The sequence below is a fragment of the Hylobates moloch genome, unplaced genomic scaffold (assembly GCF_009828535.3).
Source record: "Hylobates moloch isolate HMO894 unplaced genomic scaffold, HMol_V3 SCAFFOLD_11, whole genome shotgun sequence".
In the NCBI taxonomy this organism is placed as follows: Eukaryota; Metazoa; Chordata; class Mammalia; order Primates; family Hylobatidae; genus Hylobates; species Hylobates moloch.
This window is the reverse complement of record NW_026652286.1, coordinates 46,274,748-46,293,287: the sequence shown is the minus strand read 5'-3', so window position 1 is coordinate 46,293,287 and position 18,540 is coordinate 46,274,748. Positions and strand designations below refer to the sequence as shown.

The 18,540-nt window shown below is 46.1% G+C and overlaps 2 protein-coding genes and 1 non-coding gene across 4 annotated transcripts in view; 2 read left to right on the top strand and 1 right to left on the bottom strand.

Annotated features, from left to right (window-relative positions):
- P4HA3 (prolyl 4-hydroxylase subunit alpha 3) overlaps positions 1-18,099 on the top strand; it is a 57,345-nt gene extending 39,246 nt beyond the window's left edge. The window contains exons 14-15 of the transcript XR_009215664.1: positions 5,825-6,038; positions 17,931-18,099. The gene's annotated coding sequence lies outside the window, so the exon portion shown is untranslated. The remainder of the gene's footprint in view (positions 1-5,824; positions 6,039-17,930) is intronic.
- Positions 11,261-18,540, bottom strand: part of PPME1 (protein phosphatase methylesterase 1) — an 87,603-nt gene continuing 80,323 nt past the window's right edge. The window contains exons 12-14 of one of the 2 annotated variants that reach the window (XM_032166928.2): positions 14,910-14,974; positions 14,215-14,282; positions 11,261-12,472 (exon numbers count right to left, since the gene is read on the bottom strand). In XM_032166928.2, the coding sequence (XP_032022819.1) occupies positions 12,454-12,472; positions 14,215-14,282; positions 14,910-14,974 (152 nt within the window). In that variant the 3' untranslated portion in view covers positions 11,261-12,453. The other variant, XM_058446748.1, reaches the window with a different exon arrangement.
- LOC116477555 (small nucleolar RNA SNORA7) lies at positions 13,410-13,548 on the top strand. The gene has a single exon (XR_004250521.1). It is a non-coding gene; the product is annotated as a small nucleolar RNA SNORA7 (small nucleolar RNA).

Sequence of the window (18,540 nt, the reverse complement as noted above, 5' to 3'; positions counted from 1 at the left end):
TGTTTTCTTCATAACACTTATCAGGATTGAAATGACTTTGTTCATTTGTTTAATTTTGGTCAGTTGCCTTCCTTGAAGGGAAAGTACCTTGTGGCTGTGCTGTACTTTGTAAATGCCTCTATTCCAGCCCTCAGGTCACTGAATTTCAACGTTTATGTATTTGCCAGGCTGCTCCCACTAGGCTCTATGCTCCTCATTCCTCTTGGTAGCCCCAGAAGAAGGTCTGGTTCAACATAAGTAGGCATTCAGCAGTTCTGCAAAGGCATCCTTTGAGCTGTGCTCTGGAGGACAGGTAGACTTTTTATAAGCAGAGTGTGATGAGAAGTGTTTCCCAGCAGTAGGTCTAGCTGGGGCTAAGGCTACATGGATGAGTGATTGTGATATTTGGGCACTTGTGCCAAGAGAACATTTCAGGCCACTTGGCTTAGGATCCTTCACAGGGCTGTGGGCATGTATTGCTCACAAGGAAGCCACATAGTGCAAGGACTGGGTGGTTGGATGCCTGCCATTTCTGCCCCTTCCCTGCAAGCCCATATGACATCAGCTTCCCAGAGCTCTGTGGCCCCAAGGGAAAGGCTCTGATGTTCTAATACCCAGCTTCCTCAGAGTCTGAAGTGCACCTTGTCACATTCCCAGGATTTCTGCAGAGCACACCCGGATTCTGGAAATCCTCTTACTAAATTACTGCCACTACTCACAGCCTGCCTCCTCTAGTTCCAGGAGGAACAGGCCTGAGACAAGACAGAAAGCGACTGTCTGTCTGCAGGGGAGGCTGCTCCCTTTTCTTCACAGAACCTGGACTTCCCAGAATTACAGGGTGAGTCTGAGCTAATCAGAGCAATGGCACCATTCTAAGAGCTTCATTCATTAAATATTTAATGCTCATGCCAACCCTATGAGGTCAATACAGTTATCCCCATTTTACAGATAAGGAGGCAGTTTTATAGAGTTAAGTCACTTTTTGAGAGTACCACAGACTGGCCCCAAATCTTGTGCTTTTAACAGTGTCTGAGATGGGGCAGTTATCAAACATCTTGACCAGGTGACTGGGACTCAGGAAAGTCTGGCTGCAAATTAATAACTGCTTAATGAGTAATCCTCAGGGGCAGGCCCTGGGCTCAGTGGGTGCTGTGGGGATACAGAGGATGGAGCCCTGGAAGCTGGGCCGGTAGGGGGATAAGACAAAATACATCCTAAGTTCAGTGTCATTGAAGCACAATGTGAAAATGTTGCATGCAGAAAGAGATGAATTACCACTGAACGCTGCCATCAGAAGGGAGGGGAACCTTGGGATTTGGGGTAGTTGAGAAAGCCTCATTTGTTTATTCAAGTCACACTGACAAGGTGCCTACTCAGTGCCAGGCCCTTGCTGGCACTAGGGAGGGAAAGAAGAATTAGATGCTGACCCTGCCCCTAGAAATGGAGCAGACCCTCGAATCATTATGAAACCATGTGGCCACGAGTGGAGATATGAACAGGCTGCATTAAGAGGCTCCCCTCACCCCGGAAGTTTCATGGGAAGGAGGGACTTGAGCAAATCTTGAAGATGAGCAGGGTCCCTAGAGGCTGAGAAGGAGAGACCAGGCTGGGCGTGTACTAGGGGGCATGCTGTAGGGATAGCAACACCTTACTTTTGTCCAGTATGTTCATTTTCAAAACGCTTTACCACTCCACTTGAACTTCACCTCCCCAGGGAGGAGAGCATAGTAGGTACTGTGGAAAGTGAGGTAGGAATGGTTAGTGGCTTCCTGGGGCTTCATGGTAGAGCTGGGGCTGGTCTGTCTCCCTTACCAGTCTTCTTTCCACCAGATGGCTTTCAAAACCACATCGATCCTAGAGTGGAAAGGCCTAATTCTTATATTTGCACTAATTATTATGTTTGCCTAATTCTATATTTGCACTAGTCTCCATACCCTCTGAATCTGACTAATCTGATAAAGTGGCGTGGCCTTGGGCCCCACTTAGTAGATAGATAGATATCTAATTCTAAGTAGAGTCAACTGTGGCTTGGGGCATTGATTTTTTTATAATTTTGTTTCTTTCTTTCTCGAACTCCTAAGCTCAAGTGATCCTCCCGCCTCAGCCTCCAAAGTGCTAGGATTATAGGCATGAGCCACGGTACCCAGCCTGTTTCTTTCTTTCTTGCACTGTTCTGTGAGCTGTTTTCCAACAGCCTTGTCCAACCTGGGTTTCTGGCACTGCACTATATATCACTTGCAAGCCTCATTCCAGATAATATTCTTTACATTAAAGTCTATTATCATTATCATTAGTAACCACATCATTTATGATAGGCCAGGCACTGTGCTGAGAACTTAGGTGTATTTGTCTCCTTTAAGCCTCAAAATGAGATGAGTTCTATTATGCCCATTTTATAGATGAAGGAAACTGAGGCAGAGAACATATAACTTGCCTGAAGTCATCCAAGTATAAAATAGCAGAGGCAGGATTCAAATCCATGTCAATCTGTCACCAAAGACCTTAACTAGCCCTCCGTTGTCTGCATTCCATGTTATTTTGCTGTCACTTCTGTGCTTCCATTGGCAATAATCTTTTGGAGCCAATAATTTTAGGGCAGGGGGGTCTCCAACATTTTCCCAGGTATTGAAAAGGTCTATCCCTTGTGCCATTGATGCCTAATGGTTAAGAACTCTTGTCAGATGTAGATATCTGTTGAATATAGGAATGAATCAGTTCCACAAATGTATGGCGAACACTTGTTGAGTGATCTGCCCATGCTAGCTGCTCCGTGAGAATCCAAGAAAAGAAGACAGCCTGCTCACTGCCCTTAAGGCAGAGCTGGTCCATGCCCAAATGTAAGCAAGAATTGGATAGAATCAAGTGGGAAGCTGTGTGCTGCTCATCCTAAGGATTGTGGGAGCTTGGAGAGAGGGCAGGGCCCTATGGCCAGAATATGCTGAGGATATCCATGTTGAAGCCCCAGGAACACATGGAAAGCATAAGAATGTGTGCCTGTAGAGCACAAGGTGCAGCAGCCACCCTGCTTGTCCCTCTTTCACACACAACAGGGGAGCAGAGAGCTGTCTGGGAGGAGGAAGCAAGAGGGTGTTGATTCTGGGGGACTCTTGTCCAGTAATGCCAACGGCAGCACAAACTGCCTTTTCATGGAACCACTGAAAGAGTCTCCTGTTGGGGGTCTTGGCTGCTCAAGTTGGTAGAAGCCAAAGGAGCCTGAGTGTAGGGGCTGGGGTGAGGAGAGAAGGACATTTACCTGCAGATTGCTGTGTACTCAGTAGAACTATGAAATCGGCTAAGGGCTAGGGGGAGGAAACAAACGTATGTGCCTGCTCTTTGCCATGGATCACTCTCCTGTATCATATTCACAACAGTTATCATCCCTTTTGGCAAAGGAGGAAAGTGGGGTTTAAAGAAAAGACATCACTGAGTTCACACAGCCAGGGGCAGAACCAGGATCTGGAGCTTGGGGGGAAGTCTCCCCCTTCCCCTAGCTGCTTCTAACCTCTTTCTGGACTTTTCTGTCTTCCCCACTGTGGACCCCCACAATTTTCTCCCCCTTCGGAATCAGAGCCTGCCTCTTTCCCTTCTTCCTCTCTGCCACATCCCTCTTTATATTCACTTCATTGGTCACAGGACCCCTCCTATCAAGTGCTTGATCTGCCCATTCTCCCTAAGGTTTGAGTGATAGAGTTTCTCTCTCCTTGACAGGGGCATATTTGCATTAGAAATGGGCAACCTGGTGAAATCAAGGATTATCTCAAAGGAACGAGTTGCTAGGAGTGGATTCTAGGCACCAGATGCCTGTGTGGTGACAGTGTTTTTGGTTAAGGGTTCAAGGGCATCGCTTAGATGGAGCCCCATAGATAATGACATCTCTACCATCTTTAAAGCCCACCACATTTTCAGGTGGAGCATAGCTAAAAAATAATGACCACCATGTCTCCTGTTCATCTGCTTATCACCTTATGGGGCTGGAGGGCAATAGTTAGTTCCCCTGCCCCAGAAAAGTAAAGCAACTTGCCCATAATTACACTGTATGTTAGTGTCAGCTCAAGACTAGAAGCAAGGTTTCCTGGCTTAGAGAGCCACGCTTTTTCCAAAGCACCATAGGTGCTTCTTGGAACAGTTGCACAGTGGGCAAATAATGGTACCAACCCTTGATGGTATTTTAATGAGCACAGACTGCATGTGTGGCCTGTCATTTATTCATTCAGCTAAGTATTCCTGATGTTGCCTCTGGGTCAGGACCTTTGCTGGGGCTGAGGATGGTGGGATGACTGACTGAGTCTCTGACCTTGAAGAGCTCCCAGAAAAGAGAACCCACAATGACTATACTAGTGAAATACTAGTGAAAATACTGACATATGTGAAAATATGGTGAAAATAGTTACAATCCCAGCAAAATACTAGTGAAAGAGGAACATATAAAATGTTATTGATAACGGCAGGAAGCAGACAAATGCCTAGGCAGATAGGGTCGGGTCCCCAGTGAAACCCAACCTTCAAGCCAAAGACAGTTTAAAGTCTAGCTACAAGTCCCAGGTAAATCCATGGACCAGATTGAGAACCTGTTTTCCCATTCAGTGTGCTTTCCTCTGACTGCTCCCCACCTTTCACCTATTTTACATATACCTACCCTTTCCTAATTTTTTTTTATACTGTGAGTGGTGTCTTTCCTTTAACCTTTTTTGCATACTCACAAACCAGTCAGCACACACTCCCCATTCTGAGTCCATAAAAAGCCCCAGACCCAGGAACAGAGAGATAGAGAAACCACCTGACTGCAGGGGTTGGGGACCACCCCTCACATCCCATCTCCACTGAGAGCTTTTCCATCACTCATTAAAATTCTTCTCTGCCCATCCTCACTCTTCAAATTGTTGGCATATCCTCATTCTTCTTGGACACGGGGCAAGAGCTCAAGAACCCCTGAATGCGGGTACAAGCTATAGCACAGGTGGGTCAGTGGGCATGGCACCTCCAGAGGCAGGTCTGTGGCCACGTGAGGCCTGGGCACGGGGTCCCCAGTTGGCAAGTAGCTGGGAAAAATCCTGTGTCATTACCGAAGTCGTGAGAGACATGATTATGTCCTTCATGTAATGGGGGTCATGTGACTTTTGGTTTGCATATTGAAGGATAAGAAGGTCTATATGTGCATATGGAGGTGTGAAGGCTTATCACCCTAACTCACAGGTCCTTAGATTAACATTTATCCAACTCTTATTTAGGTTGATGCAAAAGTAACTGCGATGTTTGCCATTACTTTTAATGGTAAAAAAGCACAATTACTTTTGCACCAACCTAATAAAATCATTTGTGCTCTTTTGATAAACCTAAAACTTTCTTTAGTCTTACAAATTCGGATATATCACTCTAGGAGAAAAGATTTTTTCTAACTTTATGATCTGTAATCTGTTTTTTGGAAAACATTGTTTTTTCCATTTGCCAAATAAAAAATTACATTAAATCTTCTTTTAAAAATTGTACATGGTCCCCTAAGGGGCCCATCCCAATTGTGAGAAACTCTCACAATTCTCTCCAGATTCTGGGGTTCTAGAATCACTATTTTTTACTCTCTTGTAACAGGAAAGGGAACAGGAATTGTCAGTGGGCTCGCCCTGAAGGAATGGTTTTATCCTGCTGCCACTGTGTGAGCTGCTAAGCCTTGTGAACCCTCCAGGGCCTGGGGCTAGAGAGACCCTCCCTCCCTGTCCAGCTCCCTGGGTCCCTCTGTCTCTTATGATGTTGGGGTGGGACAGGTAGGGCAAGCCCCAAGTCCCTGGGCCAGCCAGCATCGGCCCACATTTCTGACCCTAAAGCCCTCCTTCTCCCTCCACATTTGCAGTCTTGAAATGCAAATAAGGAACCACTTCACACTTCCTAGGATGGATACAATTAAAAAACAGAAAATAAGTGTCACTACGGATGTGGAGAAACTGGAACTCTCATGCATTGCTGGTGGGAATGTGAAATGGTGCAGCCACTGTGGAAAATGGATTGGCGATTTCTCAGAAAGATAAACATAGAACTGTCATCTAACCCAGTTATTCCACTCCCAGGTATGTATCCAAAAGAATGGAATGATAGCTGTACACCCATGGTCATAGAAGCTTTATTCACAATCGTCAAAAGGTGGAAGCAAACCCAGGTGTCCATCAAGAGAATGGCTAAACAAAATATGGAATATGCATTTAATAAAATATTCAGCCATGAAATGGAACAGAATTTTGATACACACTACAACATGGATGGACTTGAAAGCATTATGCTAAATGAAATAAGCCAGACACAAAATAAATATTGTAGGATTCCACCTATGAGCTACCTAAAATAGGCAAATTCAGAGACCAAAAGCAGAATAGAGGTTAGGGATGCAGGTAGGAGTTATTGCTTAATGGGTACAGAGTTCTTGCTGGGGATGATGAAAAAGTTGGGGTATAGATAGTGGTGTGGTCCACAGCCTTCTGAATGTAATTAATGCCACTGAACTGTTCATTTCCACATAGTTAAAATGAGAAATACTGTGTTAGGTAGAGTTTACTATTTAAAAAAAAAATCCTGGTTAAAAGTTTTTTTTGTTTTTTTTGTTTGTTTGTTTTTGAGATGGAATCTTGCTCTTGTCACCCATGCTGGAGTGCAGTGGCATGATCTCGGCTCACTGCAACCTTTGCCTCCTGGGTTCAAGCAATTCTCCTGCCTCAGCCTCCTGAGTAGCTGGGATTACAGGCGCCCACCACCACATCTGGCTAATTTTTGTATTTTTAGTAGAGACGGGGTTTCGCCATGTTAGCCAAGCCTCACGATCTGCCCACCTTGGCCTCCCAAAGTGCTGGGATTAGAGGCGTGAGCCACCCTGCCCGGCCAAAAGGTTTTTGAGAAGGACGTCCCCAGGCCAGAGGAGGGTGCAGCATGGGCCGCTCTCACGCCCCAGGGGCACACCGGCTTCCACTAATTCTGCCTGAGCAGCCCCACACAGCAGGAGTAGGGGTAGAATGGCTGTGCTTTGGTCTCCCCTCCCTGTGGGGATTCCCAGTCAGGATGAATGAATCCCCTTATCTTCTTAGCACCATGGCATTTACTGTTTTTCACCTTATCTACTGCAGCAGCAGCTTTTACTATACTTGGATACTTAGGTCTCATTTAACCCTCATAACACCTAGTGAATTAAGGATTATCACCCCATTTTGGGATGCAGAACCTGAAGTTCTGAAGGAAGTGATGTGCCAGAGGTCACCCAGCTAGTAGGAGGCTGAACTGAGCTTGGAGCATTCTTCTCACCATCAGGTCCTAGTCCTCCATGCCCCTGCCCCACCCCTCCTCTCCTTCTGCTATGGTGTGGGACTAAAAAGGCACTCGTCTGGAAGTCAGGTGGCCTGAGCTCTAGTCCAGATTGTGCTAAGGTGTGACCCTGGACAAATCACTTTCCTTGTCAGACCCTCGAATTCCTCATTTGTAGGAGGCACTGCTGACTTGTCTGTCCTCCCCACTCCAGAGGAGTTAGGAGGTCTCAAAGGTTGTAAACGTGCTTTATAAATGATACAGACTGTATCATGTCAGTTATTCTAAGCTTGTTTGATTAGTCATTCTATAAGTCATTATGGAATGGCATCATTGTCATTAATCAGGAAGAAACTTTCTCCGTCGACACTCCATTCACCCTCAGTCACCTATTGCCTGCACCTGGAAGAGACCAGCCTCTCCACTAGTCTTGGGTTACAAGGTTTTGCCTGGCTATGGGCTGGAGTTTTCTAGCAAACTGCTGGGAAAGGAAGCCAGCTCGAGGAATAAGGCAGCCTCTTGAGTTGACATAACTTTCTGAGCCCTGGCCCCAGACTGAGAATGCATTGATTCTGGCTGCTGATGGGGTAGCCAGTTGGAGCAGCAGAGTTGGCTCCAAGATTGCAAACAAAACAGTGACTGCAGGGAGGAGTGTGACTGCGTTTTGCTTTCTCTGCTGCTAGTGTAGGCTCTCTTCTTGCTTTTCTCTTGGTGAAATCTTGACCTTTCACTTCCAACCCCCACTTCTCTTGGTAGACTCCTGCATCCAACTTAAGAGTTCTTGGCCCCTCACTTTTGAAATCTAACTAGTTTCTTTCTTGTTCATTCCACCTCCAAAATATTGAGACTATCCTGTTCTCTCAGCCCAGTGGCCACTGTTCTAGTTAAGTATACCTGTGTCTTTTCCTTGCCAGATTACAGCTGCCTCTTTACTGACCTCTTGGCCTCGTGTCTGGCACCCACCAATCCATCTACACAGGCTACCAGAGTGACTTTCCTTTACAAAAAAGACCTGACCTTGTCACATCCCTACTTAATAACTTCTGGAAACTCCTTATTCTTGACACTTAAGGCCTTTATGCCCTGACTCCCACCTCCTCTCCTGGCTCTTCTCCTATCTCGACCCATACTCCAGCCACAGTCTTCTTCCTAGGCTGACTTTCAAGTCTCCAGCGCTTGTCTGTGCTGTTCCTTCTACCTGAAATGTCTTGCCCTTCCTCCTCCACCTCCACTTTGTGATACTTCAAGGCTCAACTCAAATGCTACCCTCTTGGCTGGGTGTGGTGGCTCACGCCTATAATCCCAGCACTTTGGGAAGCCGAGGCGGGCAGATCACTTGAGGTCAGGAGTTTGAGACTTGCCTGACCAACATGGCAAAACCCCATCTCTACTAAAAATACAAAAATTAGCTGGGCATGGTGGCAGGCACCTGAAACCCCAACTACTCGAGGGGCTGAGGAAGGAGAATTACTTGAACCTGGGAGGCAGAGGTTGCAGTGAGCCAAGACTGTGCTGCTGCACTCCAACCTAGGTGACAGAGGAGACTCTGTCTAAAAACAAAGAAAAAAAAAATGCTACCTCTTGTGAAACCATTCCTAGCCTGTTTCCAAATAGGTTTAGTTACTGCCCACCCCCAACCTTCTTACAACATGGTCACTATTTCTATCACTGTCTCTCTAGACAATGAGTTCATTTTAAGAGCCTCATTATTTACCTCTGTCTACAAAGTCCATTGGATGCCTGGCACATACTGGGTGCTCGGGTTTGCTTAATAAGCACATGCTCCTAACAGTATGTTAAGAGCGTGGGGCTACGAAGTCATGCCCCATTCCCCTCATGCCTTTGTCTTGAGTCCTCCCAGTCTCAAGATTCTGTCCCCCATCAGATCTACATCTGCCTCCAAAATGTGCCTACCTTCCTTTTTTGGGAAGGAGTTTCCCTTGGACATTCTCTAGTATCTATGTGACAGAGGGCCTTTGGTTTGTCCCAAACATATTCCTTCTGGCTTTGTGGCAATCTTTCATTCAAGGATCCTGGGGTCTCCTTCTTTATTCCCTTCCTGAGTTCATACATGCTGATCTGTAGGCTCTGCAAGGACACTGTTATGGCCAATACATAGTAGGTGCTCGTTAAAGCCATGTTAAGTGAACACATGAATGGTCCCTTCTCTTCTGGGGTGTAATGAAATGCTCAGTAGACTTGGAGTCAGAAGACAAAGATGCTGCCACTCTGGCCGTGGCTGTGGGCAAGCCATTTCAAATGAGTGAGCTTTTGCTTCCTTGCCTTTAAATTGGGGATAGTGACTGTACTTCACAAGGATACAAAGGATGAGTGGAGATGAAAGTGCCTAAAACACAACCAACCCACAAAGCTCACGAGCATTTAATTCATTCTCAGCCTCCTCCATCAAGTGCAAAGAGGGTTCATCTCCACAGTCATCCTCCTCCTGCTCTTTTAAGTCAAGTATCTGGGCCAAAATGACTTCTGCCCAGGGTCCCTTGTAGCATGCAGGAGCAGCATGATGTGGAAGCAAGCCAGTTTTGAATTCTGACAGTCACTTCCAAGCTGTAGGAATTTGGACCTGTCTGCCTACCTGTAAAGGAACATAACAGCACCTACCTCACAGAGTTGCTGTGAAGATTAAATGAGATGTGTGTCAAGTGAATTAGATGACATTCAAAATTTGAGTGAACCTGATGAACCTGAGTGCCCCTGAAAACCACACAGGTGATCATACTGCCCTCTTGTGGACAAGAGGGCACATAGCCCAGCAAAGGCACCCGCGAAGTGTTCCGGTGAGAGAAATCAAACCACACATAAGGAACTTCTCTCCTCTACTAGGGAGCTCACGAATTACCCTGAAATATTTCGTCATCAACTAAACCAGAAATTTTCAGACATTGATGCACTTGTTAAAATGCAGATCAGTTCTGATTCAATAGGTCTGAGATGGGGACACAATTCTCTAACGAGCTTCCAGGAGATACTGATGCTCCTGGCCCACAGACTGCCCTGAATAAAGTTCCTAACTATAACAATGTAACAGTGTCATAACGGGAACTACTTATTAAATGTCTTGCCATGTGCCAGTTAGTGAGAAAGCCAGTTAACCTAGTTTAACTCGTATAATCCTCAAGACCCTGTGGGGTAGGTACTGTTTATCTCCATTTTTCAGATGAGCAACCTACAGCAAAGAAAGTTTGTTGCCACACCATATAGTGTAAAGGGTGGGGCTTGGGTTCTAATTTAGACACCCTGGCCCCAGAGCCTGCTAGGAAGAAGCCTCCAACAGTCTGGAGGACCACCTAGGGGGGAGGAGGGCAGCAAAGGTACTGAAGTGATCGAAGTGAGAGATGATGAGGTCTAAGCTAGGGCACTGGCTGTGGGATGGAAAAGAGGGGACACGGAAAAGAGAATGAACAGGATTTGGTGGTAGACCTGAGGTGGGTGTAAGAGAAGTCATTCACTGTGGGTATCTGGTTTGGACAACTGGAGAGATGGTGCTACCTATCACTTACTGAGCCAGGAAACACTGGAGGAAGAGCAAGTTTCATGGGGAACAAGTTTCAGGGGGAAGGTGGATTCAACTTTAGAAATAGTCAATATGAAGTGGCTTTTGGTCATCTGGGAGAGACAGGAGGAGGAACCTGGGCGTAACTGTTCATAACTCAGGAAATGATTTGGGTTGTAGATGAAGGTTCACATAAGTGAAGCTATGGTGACTGAGATCATGTGGACAGTGCACCGATTGCCCTGCTCTGGACCAAAGTTGACACAGCCAATAATTAGGAGATGGGACTGGAATCCCATCCTGGCTGCAGAGAAGGGTGGCTCTGACCATTCCACCAGGCATTCTGGATCAGGAGACAGGCAGAGCATAACATACTGAAGGGCCATAGGAAAGGGGGTTTCTGGAGTTCCATGACAACTAAGTCCAAAGAGCTGTCCCCTGCCCCCATATCAGCAGAAATAAGGACAATTCCACAGAGAAAGACCAGACCAATAAAGGTTGGGAGATATTTATTTTCTTTAAACAAGGTCATAAATAACAAAAATCAAAGTAGGTCCCAGACTCCGGACCATGCAGCAGGACAGGGGTGGGAGGTTGTTGAGTGGAAAGGTGGAGGAGGCTACACATCACCTAAGACAGTCACAGAAAAGATGGGCTTCAGGACACTGCCCCTTCCTGCCCTTGGAAATGGCGTGCCTGGGCAATAGGGACAGGCCGCAGTGCTGTGTCGAGGCAGCTGGAAGAAGGCAAAGACTGGGGATGCCAGGCTGTAACGTTTCTGTGTGGAGTGACGTGAAATCCACAAATGGCAAAGAGAAGCTGTAGGTTTGAAGAGGCAAGGGGGCACTGCACACCTCCAGGAACCAGTTATGAAAATGGTTAAATTTGATGATTAAAAACAATTCCATAGGCTTTGGCCTGTGGCTTTGTGCATGGGCTGTATTTAACCTGGGTTGCTCTGTGGCAGGTGAGGACTCAGGAGGCCCCTGGAGCAGCCTGGCCTCAGCCCAGGGCAGGTGCCCAGACATGTGGGAGTGGGACAGTGGGCTCTCCCAGATGGGAGGCCATGTGCTTGGACTGGCTGGACCTGATTTTCAGGCTGGTTTCTTGTGATGCTATCCACCACCACCCCTCGCTATGGCTAAGGATGGGATCTTGGCCTCTCTGGGTCTTCCAAACCTGGAAGAGTACGACTGGGATAAAATGGTACCTGACTAGTGTTTTATTTGAAAGAGAAAAATAAAGACCACCCCATGCATTGTCCATCCCATGAGGCAGGGCTGGCCCATGCCAAGACAATCTCAAGGAATGGAGGTCCCTGAGCCTGGGAAGACGTTTGGACTCTGGTGTATCGCCTGATGCTAGGAAGAGGGGCTCAGTATGGCAAATCTGGAGGCTTTACCCTAGACAACGCAGGGAGAGCAGGCAGGAGCTACCCCAGTACAGGGAAGGGAAAGGAGCAGGGGAGCCCTGGACTGGGGAAGCCGATGTTGGTCAAGGGCCCTGGAAAACAATGCTTTTGGCAGAATACATGAAAAGGTTGGTACATCTCGGGGTGCCCGTCTATAGGGAGCCAGTGTCACATGGCTGGGCGGGATGGAGAGGAGACAGTGGCATCACAGTGGCCTCTGGTGCGACGTATTTACAACAGAGCTCGATGTTGAGGAGGGGTGGACAGCAGGTCACTAACAGCCAGGAAACACACTGTGGAAGAACAGAAAGAGAAGGAAAAACAAATGTAACTATCAATAGCTTTCCCTTGCTTATCTGTATCCTCCAGGAAGCCCTCCCTAATGACCACAAAGGCCCTTGCAAATCTGACCCATTTCACAGCCCTGACCAGAGCTGGACCCAGGGTCTGCTCTCAGTGTGCTGCTCATTTGCCCAAGGCTCCAAATGGTCGAAGGGCCCCAGCCAAACACTGTTTAGTAAGAGAAATTAGGTCTTTATTGTTGGTTCCTGGGATCCATCAATGGTCAGTTGTTAGAGGGATGGCTCAGCATAGGGGTGTTGCTTCTGTGGTTCACTATACCCAGGGTCTTGCCATCATCTCTAGTGCTTACCCTGCCCTGTCACTCTCATCTCCCAGGCCCTGGAATTCAGAGTTCTCTAAGGCAGAAGCCATTTCCTTTTCTTAATATTTCTTCTGCAAACTTTCTGAGAATGGGGAACAAGTTTCCCTAAACCCTCACCAAAATCAGAGAAGAGACTTTTCAATGGTAGGAATGACTCCTCATCAGGGTTGTACGCTCTCAGGATCAAAGGCTTTCTGCAGTACAGACTAGGAGCTGGCTGAGGTGGGTCAATACCACCTGGTTTGGTCAACATGCCTCTCTTCTTCCTCAACAAAGAGCCCAACTGTGTTTCCCTAAACAGATGAAGAGCTACCTAGGATGAGAGACCTGGCCCTGTTTCTTCCTCTAGACCAATAGGGGGGAAATTTTGCCTCCTTTGAGGCATTTGGTAAAATCTGGAGACATTTCTGTTTGTCAGAACTGTGTGTGGGAGGGGTACTACTGTTATCAGGTGGGTAAAAGCCAGGGATACTGCTAAACATCCTACAACACACAGGACAGTCCCCACAATGAAGAATTATCCACCTCAAAATGTCAATAACGCTGAGGTTGAAAACCCTGCTCTAGAGCTTCCAGGATCACCCCTGCAGAGTGGCTAATATTCTGCCAGCTTCGGAAAGGGAGGGGAAGCAAGCCTGGCAGAGGCACCCATACTATTCCCAGCTTGCTTAGTAGCTGGCCATGGGAAGACACTCTGCAACACTGTAGAAAACCCTGCCCTAGGCCAGGCGTGGTGGCTTGTGCCTATAATCCCAACACTTTAGGAGGCTGATGCGGGTGGATCACTTAAGACCAGCTTGGCCAACATGGAGAAACCCCATCTTTACTAAAAAAAAAAAAAAAAAAAAAAAAAATTAGCCAGGTGTGGTGGCGCATGCCTGTGATCCCAGCTACTCGGGAGGCTGAGGCACTAGATCACTTGAGCCCAGGTGGCGGAGGTTGCAGTAAGCCAAGACTGCGCCAAGAAAAAAAAAAAAAAAGCCCTGCTCCATGGCCTGCTCAGCTTTCCTTGGCAGCAGGGTAGGAGAAGCCAAAGAAAACTTCTCTAGGAGCCTGGAAAAGGACTGATTCCTATCCCAGCCTCCTCAAAGGGGCACCTCAAGAAGAAATGCACATCACAGTGGGGAGTGAGACTAGGCACAATTTAATCACAGCCTCAGCATCAACCCACGGGAGCACAGCACAAAGAAACAACCAACCATGGCTTTGTAGAAACAGACATGCCAGGCTCTTCACTGAGGAAGGGGAAGAAAGGCATGGTGACCAAACCAGGTAGGGGTAAGGCAGAGATATTTATAGTCCTGCAAATATCTGTTTGTCAGAGTTGGCCAGCACTGCTGGGGTTCTCTTAAACCCTTGTACCCGCCTTACCACTGGAATCCACCGATGGGTTCTGCAAACCTATGCCGGATCAGGAAAGTGGCAACAGCTTCAGCTACCTAGAAATGGGAGAGATATTCCAGGCCATATAAAGGTTAGTGATGGGGCTTAGCCTTGGGCTGTGGGCTACTGTTAGATGGTTAGGCTCTACGGTGCCCTCATCCCACCCACAGGTCTGAGTGGCTTGAAATTAAAAGGACCTAGGCCCTCCCTAGCAGAGCTAGAAGACTCCTCCTCACCATCCTTGCCAGGGATAGCTCCATAGAGCTCAAGAGGAATGATGTGAAGGGCTTATTTGTGCCCTTAGAGTTACAAAATGGTGTTTTCTCACAGGAGGAGCCCATATTAATTCCTAACTGTGCCTGTGGTTTAGGGAGCAGTTTCTACCCTAATCATCCCTCTTCCATCTGGCTTTTGGGGGTATTGGAGAAGTAGAGCTTAAGATCTTAACCACAGGGCTCTGGGATGAAATAGTAGGGTGTCAGTAGCTCCTCAGCACATATACACAAAACCAATACCATAAGCAGCCGCCAGGGAGAAGTTGGAGAGCTGGTGGAATTGCATCTGCATAGGCTCCACAGCAGCTGCTGCAGGCAATGCAGGCTGAGACTCAGAGACTTGTCTTCTGTGACATCCAGGGTTATTCTCACAGTTGTCCTTTTACAGTCATTGAGCACCAGACTCACCTTGTCAGGGGCATCCTCATGGACTGCATGGCCACACTGGGGTAGGACCTGCATCTGGAACTTCCCTGGAGAGGAATCAAAGCAAGGCAACTTCAAGGACTAAAAGAGCCCTCTCTTATGCAGCTTCATAGGTCATTCTAGGAGCCCAGGACCTACCTCCCCATTTCCAACCTCACCTCCACCTCAATACTCTGGACTCAATGATCAAGTCTTGCTGAGGATGGTAATACAAGTAATTGTAACCTTGTGCCAATCATTTCCCTTCACTTTTTCCTTCTGTCCTATTTAGTGTACATTTACTGTGGGCCAGAAACACATAGAAGAAACAGTTCTTGTCCTTAGGGGATTTACAGTCTAGTAGGGGAGTAAAACACAAAAACCAACATTTTAATGCAGCATGTCATTCCTATGATAAAACTGGGCACATGGGGCTGTAAGAGCATAAGAAAGGGAACTTCACAATCCAAGAGGGACCCAGGAAGGAAGGAAGGCTTGAAATGGCTTGGAACACAAGAAGCTTGGCATGGTGCTTATGAGAGTGGTTAACAATAAGGCTGGAGAGGTAAGCAGGGGCCAAACCATTAAGGATTTTGTAAGCTACGTTAAGGATTCAAAATGTATTATTACAATAATAAGTTACCATCTGAGCACTTAAGCATGTGCCAGGCATTGTACTAAGCACTTTCTCATACTGTCTTACAGAACACTGTAAGCTCATAAGTAATGCGACAATGATTGAGAATGAACAGCGATGACTGATAAGATCCCTAAGGAGACTAAAGGATATGAGACCCAGAGCCCCTATAAGTAGAGACAGCAGATTTTCTCAGCCTCAGATTCTCTATTTATAAAATAAAGGAATGGGCTTGAAAGTTCTTCTGGTCATTACATCCTGTGGTTCTTACCCCAGTTACATAGGATTCAAAAAGTTTTCAGTGTACTCTTCTATCCATTTTTAAAGTTGATTCTCAAAATCTACCCTATACAATTATGTACAAAAATACTGAAATTCTTTTTTGAGATGATGAAACTGAGGCCATGATTAGTGAAGTGACCTGCCCAACGCCACTTTGTTCATTAGTGGAGGAATAAGATGATCCCATTTAGTAAAGTCCATCCGGTGCCCCTCCTTCTGCACTCAGCTGCCTCTCTGTGGGTGCTCAAGCCCAGTCACCTCTCCCTTCTAGCTCCTAAAGTACTGTTGTTAATGCACTTGGATCCAAACACAGAGCAGCACATGGCCCTCTTGTAAGTTTCAAGTAAGTTTACATTTTACATGCTACTGGTGCTTGCCTCCCCAGGAGTGTGTCATTTCCATAAGAACAGGGGACAATGGTGTTATTACTTGCTCTATACCTCTAATAAGACCTAACACAGGGTTGGGCACTGAGTAGATGCTTAAGTCTTTAGCGAATGAACGATGAACAAATGACTAGATCCAAAACTTACAACTCCAATCTCCCTGTTCTTTCTGTTAGATCAGCTCTGATGACTAGGGATGCATTTGTCCTTCCTCTTTGGAAGAGTAGGTACAATCAGAGAGAACTCACATACACCAACAACACTGTGCCAGGTACACATAAAATAACATGCACATGGGTAATCCTCATGATTATTCTATGAGGTAGGAATATTTCCAAACTCTTCTCTCCCATTGCACAGATTAGGAGCCTTAGGTTCAGAGAGCCTAAATTATTTACCCAACGTGTACTATGAATAGGTGGTAGTTTTCCAGGATTTCATAACTAAGTCAGCTGGTTTGAACACAGTGCTGGGAAAGCTGTGATTTGGAATCTATGCAGCCTTAGCCATTTCCCTTTGTTTTGTGGAATGTTCCTTATCCTCGCCATTTACTCTCTATACTCATAGGAGGCTTTCTTTAAACCAGAAGGTGGTCTTGATATAATCCATACACAGGAAACAGAAGGACATCTCGTAAGGAATCTGATTACTTCCTGAATATAATGAAAGGCATCATTTGTTAGACTACCCACATTTTTTCCATTTAAACTTCATGTAACTGTACTGATATATATCATTATCTCCATTTTACAGATGAAGAAACTCAAAATTAAATAAGTTAGGAATTCACTCACACCGCAAAACTATTAACAGTGATTCAAACCCAGGATTGTCTGATTCCAAGGCTGGTGATCAACAGTGATTTCAAATGCTATCCCAGTCCATGTCAACTGCCTTCAGGCAGTCTCAGGGGCCATGTCTGATTCTTCTGTCTGCCCAGCATCATGCATAGGTCTTGCACAGGAAGGGTGCCTAGGAAAGGTTTCTTGAATTGAACTTAAGTATCTTAGATTCAATTTTATGGCACTCATGTTGGTAATTACGGGCTTAGACATTTATAAGCATCTACTTAAATAAGTGTCTAAGCCCGTAATTACCAACATCAGTGCCATGGAAAAAAATCACACAGTCCCAGCTCATGGTCCTATTCCAGGCCTCAGGATACAATGTAGTTAAAGGAGGGCAAAGCCATGAAGGTCTGGTACCAGAGTTTTATATGTGAGAGCCTATGAACAACTATTATGAGAAAATATAGCTCCTTTTGCTGTGGAAAGCTTGAGGATAGCTAAAAGAACAGTTTGAGAGGCCCATGAGACATCCAGCAGGTTTGCTACATGGGCTAGGACTAGATCTCAGGAGAGAGGGGTGAGGTGGATGTTTAGCTTTGGGAGTCATCAAGGTATAAACAGAAGCCATGAAATTGTCCAGGGAGTAAGCAGGGAAGAAAGGTCTAGAACAGATTCTGCCTGAGCCTGAAACTTTGGTCTTGGAGTTGGCACCTCTTCTTCCCATAACCCAAAAGTTGCATGCCTACTGACTTCACCTTCACTGAGTCTTTTACCCATACTAAAGCAAGAGCCCCCACAAAATTGGACCCTCTGCCTCCACTGTTATCTAGCTAACATACATGCATCTGTACACAGTGCTCAGCATGTCACTTTCCTAGTCATTATATCCCACAATCCGTTTGATGCTGCCATCAGTTTTTTCATTTTACAGATTAAGAAGACTAAAGCTGAGGCAAGTCAGATAACTTGCCCAGAGTCAAAAAATTACTGGAAAAGCAGTATTCAAAACTCAGTTTTCTGAACTTCAGAGACCTTACTTTTACCATCTTACCATGCTGTCTTCTAAACAGGTATTTATACCTTTTTATATCTGGATTATCTTCAGCCTTTCCCTTTCCTAAAAATTCTAACAATAAGAAAAATACTGGCCAGCTGCAGTGGCTCACACCTGTAATCTCAGCACTCTGGGAGGCCAAGGCAGGCAGATCACTTGAGGTCAGGAGCTTGAGACTAGCCTGGCCAAAGTGGTAAAACTCCATCTCTACGAAAAATACAAAAATTAGCTGGGCGTGGTGGTGCATGCCTGTAATCCCACTACTGGGGTGGCTGAGGCAGAAGAACTGCTTGAACCTGGGAGGTAGAGGTTGCAGTGAGCCGAGACTGGGCCACTGCACTCCAGCCTGGGCAACAGAGTGAGACTCCAATTAAAAAAAAAAAAACCCACAAACAAAAAACTGATCAGTAGTCAGAATATCTCTTTTCACAGTATCATACACCTATACAGTACTTTATAATTTTTAAACACATTGCCTCATTTTAAC